The 21,569-nt window shown below is 34.8% G+C and overlaps 1 protein-coding gene across 11 annotated transcripts in view; it reads left to right on the top strand.

Annotated features, from left to right (window-relative positions):
• JAKMIP1 (janus kinase and microtubule interacting protein 1) overlaps nt 1-21,569 on the top strand; it is a 153,271-nt gene that overhangs the window by 52,088 nt on the left and 79,614 nt on the right. For 5 of the 11 annotated variants that reach the window (XM_082758937.1, XM_082758936.1, XM_082758927.1 and 2 more), the window contains exons 1-3: nt 4,500-4,626; nt 11,119-12,286; nt 19,338-19,612. In XM_082758937.1, coding sequence (XP_082615063.1) covers nt 19,484-19,612 — 129 coding nt within the window. In that variant the 5' untranslated portion in view covers nt 4,500-4,626; nt 11,119-12,286; nt 19,338-19,483. Of the gene's footprint in view, nt 1-1,353; nt 1,548-4,499; nt 4,627-11,118; nt 12,287-16,790; nt 16,926-19,337; nt 19,613-21,569 lie in introns of those variants that run through there. The other 6 variants (XM_082758930.1, XM_082758931.1, XM_082758933.1 and 3 more) reach the window with 5 other exon arrangements.

The raw sequence follows: 21,569 nt of genomic DNA, 5'->3' as shown, positions 1-21,569 counted from the left end.
TTCATCCCCTTAAAATGTATTCTCTCACAGCAGAGAATTTGGCCCTAAGCATGAAGATTTTTTCTCCCCCTTTTCCATTAAATCCTGCATGGATGGCTGTCCTTGTTGAGCAAACAAGCTGCTAAGTTATTCCCTGAGGATTTAGTTTTTATCCCACTAACATTTGAGAATTGACAAAACCTTTAACAAACCACTTGAAATGAACGGAATGCTTCCAAGGAAAGGAAATCAATTAAGAATTAACATTCTGAGGGCTGGTACCATTGGATGCAAGCCTGGCATATTCTCTGTGAGGTACAGCTTTTGGTGAAGGCTTGAACCAAGTGCAAGGTAATATGTACAGCATGTTTCAGTGCTGTACTGAAATGGCATCCTGTCTAGCTTGCAGCTCTCTGCCAGATGGACCCTGGACTTTGATCAGTTCTGTGTCATGTCTGCCCACCCTCTGCTTTGGAGCCCTGAGTGTGGCTTGTGTTAGACATCATTACATTATTGAAATTTGTTTCCCTTGTCTGAATCCCTTTTGAACTGTAAGTCTGTGATTGACTAACACAAAGGATGTACTGCAAGACTTGTTGCTTAGGAGACTTCACTCCTTTTCCTGTACTTCACAAATTTAAGTAAAGGTGCTGTCATGCTTCCCTTATGATCAAAATATGTTGAAGTATTTTCAATAAATGTGAAATGAAACAATATCAGGGCTTTGTGCATCTATTTTCAGTATTTTTTAAGAGAGGAAATTAGCATCTTTACCTTTGCTATGCAGGGCAGACACAGAAAGAATAGAATTTAAGTTTCTGAAATTCAGTCTAGTCCTCTGCTCAACAGGACACGTGATAACTTCCTTTTGTTGGTATATTTTGGGTATTTATAAGGATTAAAGACCAGATCAAAGACATGCCTGTGGGCATGTGACAATTTTTAGGTGATCACCACAACTTAAGCCCCCAAACAATTAAAATTAAATTACATTAATTATTTAATTTATTATTAATTAATTAATTTTAAGTTAAATTAAAGCAACTTAAACCCCCAAACAATTAATTTGTTTTGAAAAGGAATACAACCTTAGCATTAGCTATGCTCAGTTACCTGTCTGCGCTGCACTGTTCTGATGGTAAAGTAGCTTAACAGCTTTCATCCAGCTTTCGTTGGGGATCATCTAGCCAAAACAACTGTGAATTAGACTGCATATGTGTGGCTATGTGATTCTACAGCCATGGCTGTAGTTCTGCATTCTTTTTTCTGTTGCATTTTGTTACCCTGTGTAATTATGTTTTCATTGCATTACTACCATGAAAGCTGTTAATCAAATCTGATTTGAATTAAATCTCTTTTTCTTTTGTTTGACAGATGATGTCACTAATATTGCTCAGAAATCCCTCCTTGCTGATGAAAAAGAGGATGTGCCAATAGGAGTAGGACTTGTGGTGTGGAAAATCCCAGTACAAACATACTTCTTGACTTTGCTACTGGTGCTGCTCAGTGTTAACTTCTTTAATGTAAAATAAAACACAGCTGCCTCGGGGCCTGAGGACAAGAGAAAGGTACTGTGCATTGTCACCATGTTGATTGCTCAGAAGCTAAAAAAAGCTAAAAAGTAGTTACATGTTTATCAATTTATTACAGACAATATCATTTGGAACTTCACAGGTTATTTTTTTTTCTTTGTGCTGAGATAAACTTTCAACCCAACCAGATGTGCAGTCAGTAAAATAAGCCAAATCAGTACTAAGTTTCTATCTGCTTTAATGTGGTTCCCTTTATGTGGAGCCTTCCTGTGTTCAGTGAATATATTTCTTGATATCAACATTTTCATACTTGTGATTTTTTTTTTTTATTAACTGTGTGTGATTTTTTCTCCTCATAAAATCTTAAGTCCTCAGTACAGAAATGTTGCCCAGTGTCATACATTTGTCATATGCTTTCTAACCTCACTACTGTTTCTGTGTCCTGTATACCTGTCACCATTAATAAAGAAGAAAGTCTTTCACTAGAATCATATAACTACAGAATATCTTGAATTGGAAGGGACCCACAAGTATCATTAAGTCCAGCTCCTGGCTACAGCCAGGACCACACAAAAATCAATCCGTAGGTCTGAGAGACATGTTGTCCAAATGCTTCTGACTAGTTTGGTCCCCGTTGATGCTAAGCTTCTTTGACAGACTTTCCAAACCTTCTGTTGACTTTTGTGTGTTTACTGTGTGCACAAGTCTGGGCATTCAGAAAGCAGCTTTATGTGCTGTGCGTGAAAGGCAATGGTTTGGTTGCCTTGAACGACCATCTACTTACATGGGGAAAAATACCAGTTTCCTCCTATTGGAGAACTATGACAAGGATAAGAGTTTAACACAATGCCTAACTCTTAGCTTTCACATGTTGTAGTATTCCTGCAGTGGAACTGCAGTGATAATGCAGTTAGTAGATTTAGAAATAGTAAGGGGAGAACCCCTACTCTGTAACTTTTCTTACTGCAGCAAAATGCCATTGGATCCTAGAAATGAAATACTTCTAGAAAGACATTGAATATCACCAAGGTTAGTCAAAAAACTATATTGCCAAAGAATGAAAAAAGTAGCAGAAACCTAGAAAATATCCTTTCCTGGTAGATATTTTGCAGTTTGCATATTGAAATTGTTGCCTCATTTTTGCTCACAAACCCTGCAATTATATTAAATATAGTGGGTAATGAAAAACACTTATCTTCCACTTCTGATGGAAGGATAAATTATGACCCTAAGCAAGGAGAGTGCTATGAGAAATGACAGCTGTACAGTGCATAATCATTACTGAAAACATCCTGAAGATGGGAAGGGTAAAGATTTGTTTTCTTTTTAAACAATCGAACAAAAGAAAAGAAAAACAAACAAACCAAACCAAAACAAAAACATAAGAGAAATGTCCTAGGGCCTATCTGGGTAGTATATGATTGTCTTCTGTGACACTCAAGTACAGCTAATAGTTCATTAGTATTTTCTATTTTAATGCTTGAGAGAGAATAGCACAGTCATTATCAAAGAGTATATAAAGAGTGAAACAATGTCTAAAACAATTTTATGTTCATTAATTACACTTTAGTATAGAGAAGAATTATTATAACTAAGTGTGTTTTGAGGGCAACAGACACACTAATGTGATCCTAAATTCTTTCTTCTGTAATTGGGTAGGCACTTCAACATTTACTTGTGGCCTTCTCTTTAGATGCATCTAAAAAACCTTTTTCATATCTATTTAATAATAATAGAAAGTAGATGATAATGCTTTTGAAAAGAGTAAAAATGCTGATTTTTTTGCCTTGACTTTCTGCTAAGATGGATGCATTTGGATTTTAAATCTCAAAGGAGTGCTATTTAAAGATTTTTATTCTGTTGTCCTTGAGTTCCATCCTGTTCCTGTACATCTAAGCAGATGAACATACATTAACAAATTGATTTAGACTGAATATTTTATTTAGCTGACTCAGCATAATGAAAATGAAATGTTAAAGATACGAGAGTCTTCAACAACTAATGTATTTCTGAAACTTATTTTGTCACATGCAAATTATACACAAGGAGGCCTCATATTACCTGGCCTCATATACTTTACCTCATTAACTTATATACTACTTTATGAAAACATGAGCACAGGAATTTCTGTATTGCTTATGCAGATCTGCCCAATGCTACAGAAAAAAAATAATATATAAATCTGGTCCCTGTTTATTTGATTAGTCATATTTCTTGCATATCAATGTCATATTTATTTGGTTAGACTGTTTCTGATATTTCCAAACTATCTCCTCAGAATGACTGTGTAAACACAAACATGTTTGTGCAAGAACAGTACTGATTTGAATGGGGACTGTTACATCATGCAGCTATGTGTGGGCACTTTGCTTTAAAGACTGCTTGGTTTTTCCTGTGAAAATTTGGGATTGCTGCAATGTAGTGGGTGTGGGGCCAGGCACATTTGTTTTTTTTAAATGTCTCTTTTTTTTTTTTTTTTTTCTGACTGATTGCAATTTTAGCAGATTTTACAGTCTTTTTATTTTTTTTCTTCTTCTTTCCTTCTTTCTCTCTTAAATTAATGCAATTTAAATCTACAAAACCTTTGGTATTACTCATATATTTCCTTTTTTTTTTTTTTTTCCTTTCTCTCTCTCTCTTTTTTTTTTTGTTCTTAACAGCCTTTGAACAATCTATCTGTGCTGACTAATTATCTGCACAAATATTGTTTATGTACCCTACCATGTGACTACAGATCTATTACTCTTCAAACACAACAAATTGCTAAAACCTGCTTATGTCTGGTTAGTTTCTCTTGCAAATATTCAGCTTTACTAAAAAGGTACTACATTTAGACATCTGATAGCTCTTAAGCTGCTGGCAGAATTCCCACATGCATTTTACAGTTAGATAAGTACATGGCTGGTAATGGTCTCGTTAAGATAAGATAGCTTAGTTATGTAAAAGGACTTCTCTGTTTTGAATGTTTGCAAGAGGTGTTAAAAAGACCTTTCCCGTATCACAGGAAGTCTTTCACATATTTAAGACTTGGTGTTGGAAATTAAGCAAAACAGATCGTCAGTCTGTTATGAAGCTACTTGTCTATTCATAAATGGGTATGAATGGAAAAAGGAAGGTATGAATGAACCATGAGAAACGTTTAGCCTATATGGTATACATTCAATAAATAGTATGAGAACAAGAAGTTGAGAGTTTTGACATCTCTTTATGATACCATCTTTGTAATAATATACTTCTCTTGATAAATAGGGTCTCTCTTCCTTGTGGTTCTCTTTCTAGCTCTTTCTAGCTCTCTTTCTCTCTCTCTAGTGTTTTGTTGTGGGGTTTTGTGCTTCTTTTTCAGCTCTAGTATTCAATTGATTTGTTGAAAACATCAATAACACTGAAAAGCGTATTATGAATATTGAATAACCTTGATGATATGGTCTAATTCTGGCAACATAAGTAAAAAAAAAAAAAAAAAAAAAAAGCACACTTTATGCATAGCAATTTTATAAATGTTGATTTTCAGGAGAATAGTTTTGTAGGACACAAATTATCTTACCACTTAAAACTTACCTTTTCTGAAGGAAACCTGTCCTGTACACACAATATTGTATTACAAGTAAACTTAAGCTATGACATATTTTAAAATGTACTTTATATGTTTCTATATTATAACCAGCTTGAACAATAGCAATCAATTTCAGGTTGTCACTCAGTGTCTCAATATTGCATTTCTTCAGTACTACAGGGTGACGTTTGTATTATTTTGATAATAATATTGGATTTTTTTTTAATTCATTAAGACTTTCCTGTTCCTTTTCCACCTTGTGTTCCACATCTTCCATATTAAATTTAGTCAGTGTGCTTGAAAAATGCTGCATACCAAAACACTCCCATCTCACAGCTGAGTTCATTTTTTATTTAGTGTGAACTGTCAAAAAACAAACTTCAAGACAGACTAGAAAGTCTACCTTAAATTTCTTTGAAAAAAAGGACTTCAGATGTTAACTTATTTGGTAGAATTACATTTATTAACATTTCCTATTTAGAAGTGTACTAGTAGGTCTTTTGTATTTTGGTTATAGCAGGGAACAGAAATGAGAAAGGGAAAATATGGGGAAAAATAAAATATGTGTGAGTATAGAAACTGAATGAATAAAGCAGAACATGAACCTACTGATGCTAGGTGGAAAACACAAACCATCATAATGAAGAAAAAACCCTTTTCCAGAGAATTCACTCTTTTGAGTCAGAATGAAGCTGAATAGTATAAATATACTTCCTAATTGTAAAATTGACCAACAGAATTCAAATTGGTGTTGAAAAATTGCTTGCTCATCAAAGATTTTAATTTGAAGATACAGTATGAGGATAGGCTACTAGATGGCATCACTTTCAGAAATTCTCTTAATTTTAATTTCTCTCATTTTATCCACTTTTAAACAAGCAATTTCATCTTGGAAAAATAAATTGTCTGCTGTGAAGTCTGAAACTTGTTTCACTGATTAAATCTCTGTGATCCTCTATACCTGAACTATTTTTAGATGTTAAGCCATGATGAGAAGTTATGACCAAAACTGACAAACAGATGTGTTAAACATTTATTATGTAGAAGAATTATAATTTTTTTGAAACCAGAAATTCTGTGTGCTGCTGGAGGTTTATCAGATGCTTATTACCACAGTACCCTTCCCTGTCTTTCCCCTGCCCTGAGAACAGTAGTGGTTCATCCTCCAGGAAGAATCCTCTTACAGTTTAGGAAAGGGGAATAATAGAAACTGACCACATGAGTCAGTTGAAGAGTGTGGCAAAATAGTGTGTAGACAGAATGATGGGTTTTGTAGGTGTGCTCTGAAGTCAGGACCATCGGGGATGCAAATCTGTATTTCATCTTGCAGATGAAAAAAGTATTGAGGGGTGGGAGGAATCAGACTTAATTAAATCATTTGGATTGGAAGGAAAAAAAAAAAAAAGAAAGAAAGAAAAAAAAAAAAACTTAAAATTTGATCTCCTGACTGGTAACAAAGAGAACAATATCAGTTTAAAAAGTAAATGAGCAAGCATGTTGCATGTGGGTTGTCAATGAGTAACTTCCAACCAGAGGACAACATGGTGATGGTGGTAACATTTGCTTTCACTGAAAGGACTGCTAAAAAGGGTTATTTCTTGGAGGTTGGAAGGAAGAAGCAGCAGGGCTCAGTTAATATGCAGATGTTATGCATGGATAAGGAGAGTCAAGAAGAACAGACAAAAATCCTTCTTTTAATGCAAGGGTGACTTCATAGCTGTATGCAATCTGCAGAGGTGGGAAAGAAGTGAGAAAGGTGGTTGTGGTTGGAACGACGGCCAGGGAAGGTTGGAATTCACAGGCTGCCATCAGATTAGTTGGCAACCCCAAAAAGTGGTGTACGAGCTTGATAAACATCATTGCTACAGCACTGCTAGCCTAAGTACTATTCATTGCAATTAAAACTGAAGTAAAAGTTCAGGGGAAGGAAATATATTCTGTTTCACTTATGTTAAATCTAGCTTAAAATTAAGAAATGCGTAGGGGAAGGGGGTGAGGGAATATACTGAGATGTAAATTACGAGTTTCCAATCTATAGCAGAGAGATTTCTATTGCTTCATTTAGAAGCTTTATTGAGGCAATATTTTATTGCCTTGTGGTTGTTTCAGACAACAAAGTGGAAAGGGATTTAAAAAAATATATAGTATTTTACTGTCCTTCTGAGACTTATGGTATTGTTTCACTTTTGGGATCAGTCACACTTTGTTCCATCTGTTCGATTGCGGTGGTTTAATATTTCTGTGCTTATCAGGAAACTGTGGAAAGCTGACTTCCCATTTTTCTCAAGTAAAAGAACTTGTGCTAAAATGCTTGCAAGACTGCAGTGGTAACAATTTCCTGTTTAGGTAAAACTTAATATATTCCTTGACTTTACATTTAGAGATCATACATGAATGACTTTTTCAAGTAAATAGAAGTCAGTGAAAGAGGGGTAGCAAGGAAAGAGGGTTATAATGCTAGTAGAGGCATGACAGCAGTTTCCAGGTGTGCGGTAAGTTATTACAACCCAAGAAAAAAGAGAAATTGGGTAGTAGAAGAGAGGTGGAGAGTTTTTGGGCATTTCAGTTAACTTCCAAAGATCAGTCTAATACTGGACTCATTATGTAGTTATTTACTGGTGAAGACCTGCATATCAAAGAAAACATCTACTAATTTCCTATCATTAATCCCTTATGAAGTTTGGGAAATGTTAATGAAAATCTTTGATGTGATGCTTCCATGTTTTTACTATTTAACAAAAACATAAATGTGTGTGCAGCATAGCCATTTGAATTGATATTCCCTAGAGGGAAAGACCGTGGTTAGAATTCAGAGCTTCTAGTTTTCACTTTGTTCATTAACAGGCAGTGTTTCAGCATTTTCTTGCAAAAGGAATCCTGATCTGTGTGCAACTCAGCTTTTCATTTCACCTTTTTTTTTTTTTTTCATTTTTTTTTTCCTCTTTCTCTTCCTGTTCTGATACGCACTTCCTTTCCCTTCTCCTCTTTTTGAGGACTAGTGGTTGTGAGGAAAAGAGCTGAGACAGACTCCACAGGGTGCTGGTGGGCTAATAGACAAACAGCAGATAGGACTCTTACTTGGGCTAGTGGCAAGGAGTGGGCTCTATTAGATTAGAAGCTCTGTTCTGGAATGGTATGCCCATGGTATGCCACTGCTTTTTTTCTTTCCTGCTTTCAAAAGTGTTACAGTTTTGTTAATACAGTTTTGCTGTTTAAGAGGTGAAAAATTGCATTATTACTGCCTTAGCTGTGCTGGCTTTAACCTTAAAATAAAATCTTATTCAGAGATTCCACTTGGGGAGATGATGAGTGATGTGGCAATACCTATTTCTGTATTTCTCCACAAAGCCTTCATTAAGGCTACTTGTGCCTACAAAGACACTGTTGGTGCCCTAACTTTTTAGGCTTGTTCCTGCCACTTCTCCTCAAAGATGAGATTGGGAGAGTGACAAAACTGGATAGCAGAAATTACATGAATATAATTTTACACAACTGGACAAAAAGACTCCTATTTATGTGATAATGAAACTTGAATAAAAATTTTGTCCATAGTCAAAGATAATTTACAGAAGCATTTAGACCATGGAAAGAAAGAGGTTGTGTTTGTAAGGATTTCATATGCATAAACATATTTCCTTCAACCATATAGGCTCCTGGGAAGCCATAGGTGACATACGTAGGCTTTCACTTTGAGTTAAACAAAGGTTAGCTTTCTGAAACAAAATACTGAAATAAAATCTTTATTTAACAGTAATAAAAAATATATATATTATATAGGTACAAAAAGGAAAATCACATAGGGAAAAATGTTATATACAGAAAAGTTTTTCTGAGAGTTAACAATAAATCACTTTTTAATTCCCCTAAATAAAACAAAATAGCCCGACTGACAGCATTCAGCAGTGTATGATACACTGGTACCAATGCTGTACCCACATAACTTGGATGCCCAAATGACATGGAAAAGTTAAAATTTGCATGCATTGATTACATTCTGAACTCCAAAATACCTTGGGACTTTAATACGGTCTAACCTGGGCAGCACTCAGTCTCATTTCGTAGTAGCTGGTCACAGAGTAATTCTGAGGGTTTTTGCATGTTACTTTTTAAGCCAATGTATGACTGACTTGTCAATTTGTTTTTTGTTTGTTTGTTTATTAGCATTGTGAGGGATGATATCCTTAATGTTATGATTTTGACATGCATATCTGAATAAAAGTATTTTCTGCAAGTGCTCCTGGACAGCATATTCAACTCTGAGCATTGCCAGAGGGCACCTTTGTACTTCTGTTGAGCAACTTGCCAACAACCGTTCCAAGTAGCCTGGCATGCTTTGAATCAAAATTGCTGGCAGTTGCCAGAAGGATGTTTTATTGGTAGTCTTCTCACGGTGGTGAAGTTTCCAGTTTGTGGATGTCGGAAGGCAGTTACGCAACGAAAGTCTTTAGTTCACAAAGATTCTCTGCTGTGCTTTTCTTGTGCTTTGTCATGCTTGTCTCTGTCTGTTATCTGAGTAAGAAGTGGAAGTTTGTCTTCAGGCTCTTAGTGCATTACCATCTAGCTGTGCATTTTACTGGCTGTAATTTTAAGCTGCTGCTCCCTTATGGAACTGAGGGAAAACAGGAAAGAAGCTAACATCTGGCTGAAATGTCAATTTTTAGCATTTTATCCTAGGTAATACTGTTCCATAAGCCTGTACTGCAGAACCAGAGTGACAAACTCTGTACACTCTAATGAACAATCACTCAATTATCAATAATTGAAATGTCAGTGTTAGCTGGCTGACTATCAGAGCACTGTTTTAAGAATAAATTGAAGTGAGTCACCTCATTTTGTCACCACTGGTAGGCACGCATGTGAAGAAATACGTTCACTGCTTCCCTCACCCAGGAAGGATGCTCAGTGAATTGGCCAGCATGGTGTCTGATCACACAGGATCTAGCATCCCTGAAATCTTCAATCAGAACAAGGTGTTATCTCTCAATAGAGTATGTGGGAACAGGGTATTACATGCCTGCAGAACAGTATCTAAAGTACTAACATGAGAGTTATCTAAGCCACTTGCTAGAAAATGTTAATAAGATGGCATGCAGTCTTGCTTCACTAGAGCTTTAAATGCTTTAGTCTGTACTGCAGTGGTTAGATTATGCTCTGCATGGAAGGATTATGCAAATTCTTTACTGAGAAGAAACAATTGAATATATAAAGATTTTACTTTACATATTAAAAACCTATAGAAATAAGGAGAGCATTGGAGGACTGATTTTTGGATATTTTTTTTTTTGTCTAGTCTTATATGGGACACTCAAGTAATCTTATGAATCTGTATCCCAAATACTTTGTCTTGTTTCTGATCTTCAAGGAAATACTCGTTTTTTAAGAGTACATCTATTAGGAATTACTGGATAGATCCTTTGAGGGAATTGCAGCTTTGTGATATGCTAAATTTGATGGTTCCTGCCAAATAACAAGTGTTGCAAACTCATGGTAGTTTCTCTTAATCCCTTTTTCTCATAATCCCTATTCACTGCTTCATATTTTAATATTGTCCTCAGAATATGAGGTATGCAAGTGTAGTATCCATTTTTCTGAGATCAAGTGATTTTTTTCATGGTCATACAAGGAATCTGTGACAGAACCATAGGAGAAACCAAAATCCATCAAGCTTTTGTCCCATCTGTTGCCCACAAAATAAAAACATTACTATAATAATTGTTAGATTAGAAATTAGAATTGAATGTGGGGTGTCCTACTTCAGCAACATAGTTTGGCAGAAGTCCTTGATAATAATTGTCAGCTGTAAGAAGTCTGAGTTCTTCTCCTTACTTACTTGACTGAGATGTATCAGAGGCCAGATTTACAAAAAAATATTAGATTTATGAAATAAGCATTCAACATTTTGTAAAGTATCAATACCCCAGTTTTTCTTCTGCTAAGGTTCAATTTTTCTCTTTTAAGTCATTTGACTGAAAATCTGGGCCTCTCTCCCTCAGTCTGACTGTTTTGCATGTTTCCTACACATCTGTCAATTTATTTTTTTTTTTCCGGTTTCAGGTTTTAACTACTCCAAACCTCTACAGTGGTAATAATAATGGTGATAATGATGAAAACACGTACCAATGAAGAAAAAGAAAAATCTACCACCACCAACAAAGGAACTTTCCCTCAAAATTCAGATAAATAACTAAGCAATAGTATAATCCAAAGGCCTAGGTTTGACAGGGTGATTAAGTTGCAGGGTGTCAGTGGGAGTGAATGAGGATCTGTACAGTCTGTCTCTGTATTTGCCATTTCTCTAGCCCTAATTGGGAAGTGCTACAGTTTAATCTTTCTTCCTGTCCCTGTCCCTCTTAAATACCATGCTTCAAAGGAAGAGCTGCTCATCAATGAGACCAGGGGTCTCTCTGAATCACAGCCTGGGTACAAGCAGAAGGATGGGAGGCTGGACATAGGTTGCGTTGGACAGCAGGTGTCCAGTCAGGTCTCCTGCATGTGCTCAAGGGAAAGGAATTGGCACAAGGATCAGAGGAACGGCTCTGCTTTAAGCTGCTGGCCTCATGTTGCAGTTAACCCAGCACCTTAAAGGGCTCAGGCTCTATAGGAGAGCTGACTTTGGAAGGTTGTGGAGGGAGGGTCTGGTTTTATTAATTTTTTTTTGCGTTTGAACATCCCATTGTGGTGCTTCTGTCTTCGGTATTGTGTGTCACAGGATTGCTGTATCAAACAGTTTGTCTTTAATACATTTAGCAGGGTCATTATAGGGATTAATCCACAAATTGGTGTTCCGAGTGAGGAAATGTTAACAGAGGCCAATCTAACATTCATTGAAACCAATTAATATTTTTTATTTACTTCAGAGGCCTGGTTCAAGTTCATAGCATTTTGAGAAGAGATTCAGGCCAAGGTTTAGGTAACTTCTGGTCCATGTAGTGCAGAAAGGTTGCTGCAGAGTACATCTACGCAGGGTCTTGAGGCCAGCAGAGCCAGAGGAGGAACAGCACTGGGGAGGATATATGTGGAGGTTTGCTTCCTCTCCTAGGGTGGCTGTGATGGAGCCAGCATTTTCCACTACTTTTCTGCAAGAGGATCCTATGGTATTGTGTTGTAAGGCAGCTATACTGCTCAGTGAGCACCAAGATGTCTCTGAACAAGCTGAGTTGCTGTGCATACAAATTTGCAGTGTATACAGGCCTCTGATTTCCTTTGTTTTTCATCCCATTAGGTAAGTTTTTGTTGGTTTGTTTGTTTATTTCTTGTTCTCTAATGTTCTAGTAGCTTTGATACGGGCAGCTGTAGTGATGTGAGGAAATGTATCAATTTCAGGATATCAGACAGGGTTCTCATATCCAAGGTTAGCGTTGTTGCACCCAAAATTGCATTTCTATTGCTGCTTTCTGGCGCATTGGCAATGACAGATGTCTGTAGTCACAGTAAATAGCCCATTCTAACTTATGTTTCTGAACTGGTCCTTCAGTTGCCCTGCAGAGCAATCTGTAATATCAGAGACATGTTGTTCCTTTAAATCCTTTTTCATTGTGTAACTATTCTGTGGTTCCTGTTCTAAATGGCTCACCAGGACTACTGACAATATTGTCCCTCCTATAAGTAGCTTCAACCCATTTCCTTTTTTTTTTTTTAATTATGCACATAAGTTCAAGTTAATCTTATTGGCTAAACATATTTGTGATTCCTTCCCTTCCCCCTGCCTTGTCATTTTCAGCTCTAACATTCCTTTTTACTGCATACTTACTTGTGATAATTTATTGCAAATAAGAGCTAGCTTGCTTTTTGTTTCTGCCATTTTTTTTTATTATTGTTTTTTTTTTGGATGGGCTGCTTATGTTCTTTGACTAGAATGAGGCCATTAATGTACTGGGTGCTATCCAATGGCCTGCAGTACTACCAATCAAAAATAATTATTCAGTGTTGTATTAGTAGGTACACATATGTTTGAGTCTGTGCAGAGGATTTAAATAAGTTTGAAATACTTAGATTTTTTGCGTGTGTCATGCAGTGACTTGGAAGCATATTTTTGTTGCATGTGTTTTAGCAGATGCATACGTGACACAGGCAACCAATTAACTGAAATAAAAATGAATATATTGGTGAAATTCATTCTGAAGCTTGCCAAATTCCAGTTCTGCTAACTGCACAGTAAGGACCTGGAAGGTGGTTATTTGTAATGAGATGTTAAAACACAGCTACTGATCCTTGGGACCAATGAGAAATTTTCTGAAAGTCTGTGGAGGTGCAGAAACTTAGCACATTTCTTTTGCTGAGGTGCCATGGTAAAAAATAATGGTGGTACTTACAATCCTTGACAGAAGAGTTAAGTGACTTACAAATACCCTGTTCATACACAGGGTATCATCTGTTACAGACCCTCCTAAGCCAGGTATCATGAAAGTTGAACTCATGCTACACTAAAATATAAAATAAAATAAATGTTTCTACAAAATAAATGTTTCTTCTCTTCAACTATGATTGACACAATTATGTTAACATGAGCTCTTGTTGCAAAACATCGATTTGAACAGCTTAGTGCTTCTTGGTGATTGCTTACCATATCGTTTGGTTCTAAAGGTGTGTATATATATATATATGTATATATATATTTATCCTCTGAAAAAAAAAGTCATAAGTAGCACTTAAAAGTGTTCCACGATGAGGAAACTCAGCAAGCAATACCCTAAGTACAATAGGATTTAAAGTAATCCTTGAAAGCTCTACTGCTACAGAAATAGATTTCTTAGGTAGCTGACAAATGGATATCTAAGATATGTCTACTAAAATATAGTCTACAATAATACATGTAAAAATAATAGTCTACTAAAAATATAGTCTACTAAAATATAGTCTACAATATACTTAAAAAATCATCCTGATAATTTTGATTTATATTTCTTGGCTTGGAAAAGTATTCTTTTTCATCCTCTAGAGATGCTTTTGCTTTTATCCATTCAGTCATGTTTTATTACATACAACTGAGAACTGAAGCAGGAAATGTAGGTCATCTGAACCTTATGGGAAATATGCCTTGGGCATTGACAGCTATGAATGTCCCTTTTCCCATACAGCCATTGGCTGATTATCACATTTTTAAAATTCTAACATAGATGAACTAGCACTTCTGAAGATACCATATTGTACCTGTGTCCACTGAGTTTACTTTTATCAGGTGCAAGGGTAATAAATTTGATTTTAAACTTCTTGAACATTTAGAATTGTGCTGTACTGATGAGGTACTTTCGTCTCATGTTCACAAGCATAATAAAGATTGTGGTTAGGCCACAGTAGGGCTTTGTAATATTGTAAAAGAATTTATGAATTAAAATGAAAAAAAAAAAGGCAACCTTAATCTGAATGGAGGCAAAATGTCTAGATGAAGAAGCTTCTACTTATTATATTTTTAATTTATTTTTAATGTATTTATATATGTATTTTATACGCAGTAGCATGAATTACTGTTGGCCTTCGGGGAACTTCTGGAAGGTAACTAAGTATCCTTACAAAAATAATATATTAAAGTGAGCAATTTTAGTCTGTGGAAATGTATTGAAGATATTTTATAAATATAAATATAAATATATATATATATATATATATATTCAATGAATATATAAATACTCAATGTATTGCACAAATTTCACAGAAAAGTTTTCCCACGGCTAAAATGTTAGAAACAGATTTGTTGAAAAGGTGAGTATGGCAAAGTTCAGTGTTCAGGCATCCTTGAGAGTTTTAAGGGTTGCAGTTCTTTCTGTTTCTTGCAAAGATGTCTGCAAGTTAAAAATCTGAGTTTTCAGAAGAAATTAAAATTGGAAATAGAAGGTTAAAAGCAATATGTATTCACACAGAAAATGAAGATAGTTGTGCAGACAAATGCCGAGTGAATCTTTCTAAAATATTTCTTGGGGAGAAGAGAAACCAGAGCTATGCTATTGGTTTCCATGTTAGACAGATATGGCAATGACAATGAAGAAATATATGAATTGAGAAATGTATTTGTTGTGTAAGAGCCCTAGCAAGAAGGTGTGGTATGATGTTTTGTTGTTTTTGTTTGTTTTTTTTTTTTAAAGTAGAATCAATGTGAAAATTTCAGCAGTAAGGTTTATTATATGTAGTAATTGTTATTGTCCTCTGTTTCTCCATTTGTCTTGCTTGTATGTCAGATAAAAACAAAATGCATGTCAGAAGGAGAAGGAGAAGGAGAGGACAAGATGTTGTTGTTCTCAAAGTAAAAATATGTGTAGTCAAAGATTTATGATTAGGTTAATTGATAATATGAACTTGAACATTTAATACTATGTGCCTGTATATACATTTGCAGATGTCTATTTATGTCTTAGTCCTAGATGTCTTCTTTTTATAAGTTATGTTGCTAAAGTATGACAGTTTAATCTCCTGTGCAAGAACCATGAAATGGTATTGTTTTTCAGGAAGCTTCAGGTAAGAATAATTAATCTTCAGTTTATGTACCACTCTGTATCATTTCTTCAGAAAATTGCTTGCCTGGATGTGTCTATCTTTTTTGTTTGTTTGTTTAAATTTGTTTTTTTTGATGGAGGCATGTGAGAGACATTGCAAGATTTTTTTTTTTCTTCCTAAAATTCAGTAAAACTCTTTCATATACTACGGATTTTAGCACTGTTGGTTTTTGTGTTGCATTTGAAAGATGAAATCTTTCTCTGAATGAAAACTCCTAGTCTAAAACGAAACTGTACTCGCAACCCAACAATTTTCTTTCCCATTAAGATGGAAGCAACTGATTCCATGTGGTATGCAGAGAGAGAGCTTTTTAACTGACACAAACTGTTTTCTCCTCCCCCAAGCATTTTTTGTCTGTCTGTGCTTTTGCTTGATGCTTCAGCTGAGATGACTCATTAACAACTTCACCTTCCAGAAATCTTATTCAATCTGAATAACATTGTTCCCAATTGAATCAAGGCTAGAATGCTGAGTTTGGGATGACAAATATAACAGAAATTGAGTCATAATTTCTTAACCATGTGAAATATTGGTTCACATACTTGGTTCATGTGTGAAATACTGGCTTTCATGTACTAGTCCCCCATACTGTTAAATAGTTGATTCAAATCCAATCAAGTTTATTTCTTTTGCTGTTCTTTATTTTGAATTACAAGTGTCCCTTTACCTATCAAGTATTTGGTATATTCCAGAGACTGCTGAAAAGGTGACTTGTGACTTAGAGGCCATTAGTCTTCTCTCTCTCTCTCCCTCTTCTCTTGAAATGATGACATATATTCAAAAGTTCTTAAGATTTGCAATAAGTGTGTAGCACTCAACAGTGCTGAAAGTGGTTATTTGTATTCATACAGTGATTGAAGGACTGTGGTGGATGTATTGTGAATTAACAAGTATGTTATATGAAGCTTCTGAGTCAGTAAAATACAAATTTTATCAGAGTAGAATGTTTCTTCCTTCCTTTTTCTTGCTGTGTTTACAAGTTTAATATTTTCTGTCCTTAGAGTCATGCAAACAATAAGCACAACTAGTCAAATAGCACAGCATCCTGGTACTCACTGTTCGGGATGCATCTTGTTCAGGAGCCAAGATGCATCCTCTTCTGCAGCAACCCTTATATATCTGGACTTGGTGCCTTTGTCAGTGTTAATAGGGGCTTTGTGATTCCATAGTTTCTGCTTTTGAAATAGATAGGTTGGAAGATGCATATAAAGGAGAGTAAAAATGGAAATATTTTTGTGCCCAGCACCACAGGTTGTTTTTTGTTTTGCTTTGTTTTCCTTCAAAGTTTACCAGAGATGTAGGTGATTTTCTTCAGGTCAGAATTACACACCATCAAAACTTCACAGAGAGACCACCTACTGAGGTGCATAAGTGTAAGTTTTGATGTTCGTGTTGCACCTGTAGATGTTTGTGTATAGCACGTGATATGCTAGGGAACATGGTACAATCAGGAGAGCTTACTGTTACTGAACAAGATGTACATGGTAATTTGAAACCTCTTTTGCTGTTCTCTGGATGTCAGTTTTATCCACATCAAACAAAGTTACCTCACATTCTCATTCTATCATTTAAATATTCTTTATGTCAAACTGTAACTGAGATGGGGGCAGATGGAAGGATCTAATGAGGTTAAAATTCCTGAAGCCAAGCCAGCAAGGGACACTTCTGGTTTCCTTAACTTAATTAATGATCTACTGAACTAAGGAATATATGATCTGGCTGCATTAAGAATTTTGTTTTAATAAGGACTGCAGGAATAATTCCTGGATAGTATCTGAGTAACCCAGATAACTTTTGAGATAAGGAACCATTCCTTCACCATTCCGAATGGTTAATGATTATTAGATAGTGGATTGCACATCTATGCTATCTTAGATTTTCTTTACAAGTTGGCCAAGGAAATAGCAGTAGAAACTGATTTTGAAGTCCAGTTTTCCATAAAGTTAACAATTTTGGATGAAGTATATTGATTAAAAAGTCTTTAGTTAGCATAATAGAAACTACAAAGATTAATAACATGAAATTCCTTTATTAAGAACAATACTTCCGCAAGTTTCTTCTATGCCCTGAAGAGTTCTTGTTTCAAGTTACTGTAAGAATATTGCTATTTTATTATTCTTGATTTAACAAATATATGTGAAATAACAGTATGAGTGCTTATTTGTTTTGTAATGTAATTTAGATATATAACTAAAATTAAAGTTTAATTCAATTCCTCATTTTTCATTAATTATGTATTCTAAATGCTTGATATAAGGATTTAAGGAACAGATTAAGTTTTATTGTGTGTGATAAACTGATTATTAAGTTTGGAAAGGAAGTCATCTAATATTACAAAGCAGAACAGTGGTTTCACCTGTTACATTACAAAATAATTGGTATAGTTGGTCTTTTATCAACTGTTTTTTAACAGATAACAGAACTCAGTGGAAATCATAGAATCATTAAATGTTGTCAAACTAAAGAGGTGGCCTCCTTAGTTCTGTTCCCTTTTCACCTGACTTGACCACGATATTATTGACCAAGATATTGTTATATATGGATATTATTGACCAAGATATTGACCAAGATATTATTATATATATTGACCAAGATATTTAACTCCTCAGTTTTTACCAGTCTTTAAAATGAGAATAAAACTTAAGTGTTTAGTTGAGTCCACCAAATGGAGTGTTGGTATCCATATGAATTCTTAACCCCTTAAAATGTATTCACTAAAGAACGCACATGATTTTTGTTATAGTACAATATCTAAAATAACTCCCAGGTAGTTGTAGGTGGAAAAAAGTAATTTATTGTTTGAAAGAATACTAGTAGCAATTTTCTTGGAAATATAACACCCCATTAATGTAATTCAGTGTTAAGGTAAGAATGTCTCTGCCTTATCAGGAATTCAATGATGAAAATTATGTGGATATTTAAAACAAGCAGGGGATGTAGTTTTGGAAACTAGTTAACATTAACAGCTCTTGTTGCTCAGTTTGTTCTTGTGGATCACTGAGTTTTTCTTAGAGTAGTGCTGGGATAGGGTTGGGGGGAAAGATTAAGCTTTTATAATTACCCATGAAGCAAACTAACCATGGATTTCCTGATTATTGAAATTAGAGTTCTTTGCTGCTGATATTCTTCTTGAATATGAAGCTGATTTAAATAATTTAATACTTTTTAAGCTTAGATGCATGCTAGGGAATAAAAATGAAATAAACTACCACTTTAATGTTTTGATTAGGCTATTTCAAACTATCAACCCTGAATGTATGCAATTCATACACACACAAGCACGTATATTTAATTATTTTAAAATGTTTGTCTAACTTTGTAATACTTTTTCCATATATCCTGATGTGAGACTCCTCGATAATTTTGAGTAACTCAGTGTAACTGATAAATAAATGTGAAAAGTGGGTACTTCTTACTATAGGAAGTAAACTATTCCTGCTGAAACACCACTAGGCTCAATTAATTTATGACTTTCTCAGTGCCTCTTGATAATCCTGTATGTGGTTCAAATTGGGTCCTGAATAAGATTTGATTTATGTTTATATGCTAGAGTCATCAAAAAGTCTTATTTCTGTGAGCATAGGATGGGAATGGATATGGTTTTAGATAAGATGAAATATTATGTAACTTCTTTTCTCATCTATTGCTTTCTAAGTCTAGTACACTATGCAATATAGTGTATACTACAAGGTATATAGTTCAGTGTGCTTCAGATGTTAAGTCTGATGCTTGATTCTGCTTAATGGTGCAGTCTAATTCTGTTCCTACTACTTTGTTTCTTTCAGGACATGAGGAACAGCACACACAATGGCAGAGATTTATGTGAAAGATTTTGTTGAACGTTGCATGCTTCTTAAATGCTAAAAGCAGAAGGCACTAGCTGGTAGCTCAGTGTGGAGCAAAAGTTTTATTTGAAACTTCAAAAATAATTATGTCAAAGAAAAGTCGTTCCAAAGGAGAGAAGTCCGATATGGATACTGAAGCACTGCAAGCTGCTAATGAGGAGCTACGAACTAAACTAACCAACATTCAGATAGAATTTCAGCAGGAAAAAAGCAAGGTATGTGCATATGGTTTGTGATGTTTATAAAACTTTATATTTTCTTTTTATTTATTTTTATATTTACTTTTATGTATCTCTGTAGCATTTTGAAATATGGTAAGCCAATAAGGTAATTTCTATTTTATAAGTTAATTAATCTCAATTAGTGCATTTGACTTTGCACAATACAGTTCTGGAGATGAATCCATGTGGAGATCAATTTTTTTTTTCTTGGTGATACTATATTTCTAAGAGTCTCAAGGACTTACCAGTAGAACAAGTATGCACTAAAAATGTGTTCACTTTGTACAAAATAGCTTTGTTCTGTACTTGATTCTTTAGATCTGTGTAAAATTCGGAACATCTTTGGAACACATGAAAAATAATATTCCAGTATGTTCAAGTTTATTTAACAGCCTTATGTGATACTCAGCTTTGAATGGTGTTATTTTTCTTATTTTATTTCATTTTATTATTTCATAAAACAAACAAATAAACCTGTGAATAGAATCTTCAGAATTTATTTCTCAGAGAGGAAAAAATAAACAATAAAGCCTTAATCCTTGGCTGAAAGTAATGGGTTCAGCATGTATCAGAGAAACTAAATTTATTGAAAAATGGAAATTTCTGGTAACTTAGAATTTTTTCTGTTGCACAGACTGAAGCAAAAGGTCTTAGGATGATACAATTTATATAATGGAAATTTGAGAATTCTGATGTTATTTTATTTTCTTGTTTCCTACTGTTGCTTTGATTGCCTTTTAGACTGCAGAGGCTATGAACTTCTGTCTGTCTCATCCTTTCTTCCTGTCTCTTAGGGATTACCAGTATTGATGAGTGAAGAGAAAATCCAGTTATGTTGGTATTAGCTTCCTCATCTAACAACTTCTACTCTTCTTTCATATTATGTTAATAAACTATAGTACAAGAGCAGGACAGAGTCCTTCTGCTTCCTAAAACATCACTACATTAAATTTACCAGTGGCTGAAACCCACTAACATTGAATTTATAAGCTCATATATTGTATTTTATCAGTGTCTTTTTTAATTTATTTATTATCTGTTTCTGTTTGGGAAGAGAATTGAAAGTGCTGGTACTTTTGGCTAGTCATTTCTTTTGTTTAGTTATTTTGTTCTGTATCACTTTTTATGTAGAAATGCAGAATTTGAATTTTATCTCCTTTTAATTACCTTAGAAAGAGCACAAAAATTATAAAGTTATCCTGTACACAGGACAGAAGAATGAATTAATCTTGAGTGTTCACACTGAAGACTACATAAACACTAAAAAGAGTTTAATCCTGGTATGCTTCAAAGTTTGATGCTTTAATAGTGTCAAGTTTAACTCTGGTTCAACGAAGATTGAAGGATAGCTTTCAAAACACTACCACTCTTCTTCTAAAACTAGTCTGCTTATTTACTTATATCCATTCTAGCAACAGTTTTTTTGGTTTGGTTACTTGTTAATCTTTTTACGGTATGATAATTTTGCATTTCTGAGTATCGAAGATATTATATATACACATACTGTATACTGAATGTATGGTATGCTCTATAGTAAGTTCTGCTGCATGAATGCATTTCTGGGAGGAGGGGGGAAGTGCTATCTTCAACCTCTTCTGCGTCTGTTCTGTGATGTCCAATCATTTGACTGGAATTGAGGCCGTAAAGCTTCTTTCTCAGCATCATGGCAACAGCTATCTGTGTACATGTTGGCTGTGTAAGATTGTGAAGGCCTGATTGAGAAGATGATTAAATTATAGCTACAGACATTTTACCTCTTTAGACTGCAACTTAAAAATGAGTAACAAAACCAACATGAATTACAGCTTAGTATCAGAGTAGTAAAAACACTGTGCCTAGAGGATTCTAAATAAATTAAATTGCTTTATTGACAGAGAGGTAAGAGGGAATGTACTAAAGCTGCGAAAAAGACATTTCTGTGGCCTGTGGGATATAAACTGTATTAGGAAAG

The sequence above is a fragment of the Aythya marila genome (assembly GCF_965140915.1).
Source record: "Aythya marila genome assembly, chromosome: 4".
In the NCBI taxonomy this organism is placed as follows: Eukaryota; Metazoa; Chordata; class Aves; order Anseriformes; family Anatidae; genus Aythya; species Aythya marila.
This window is presented reverse-complemented; position numbering and strand designations above follow the sequence as displayed.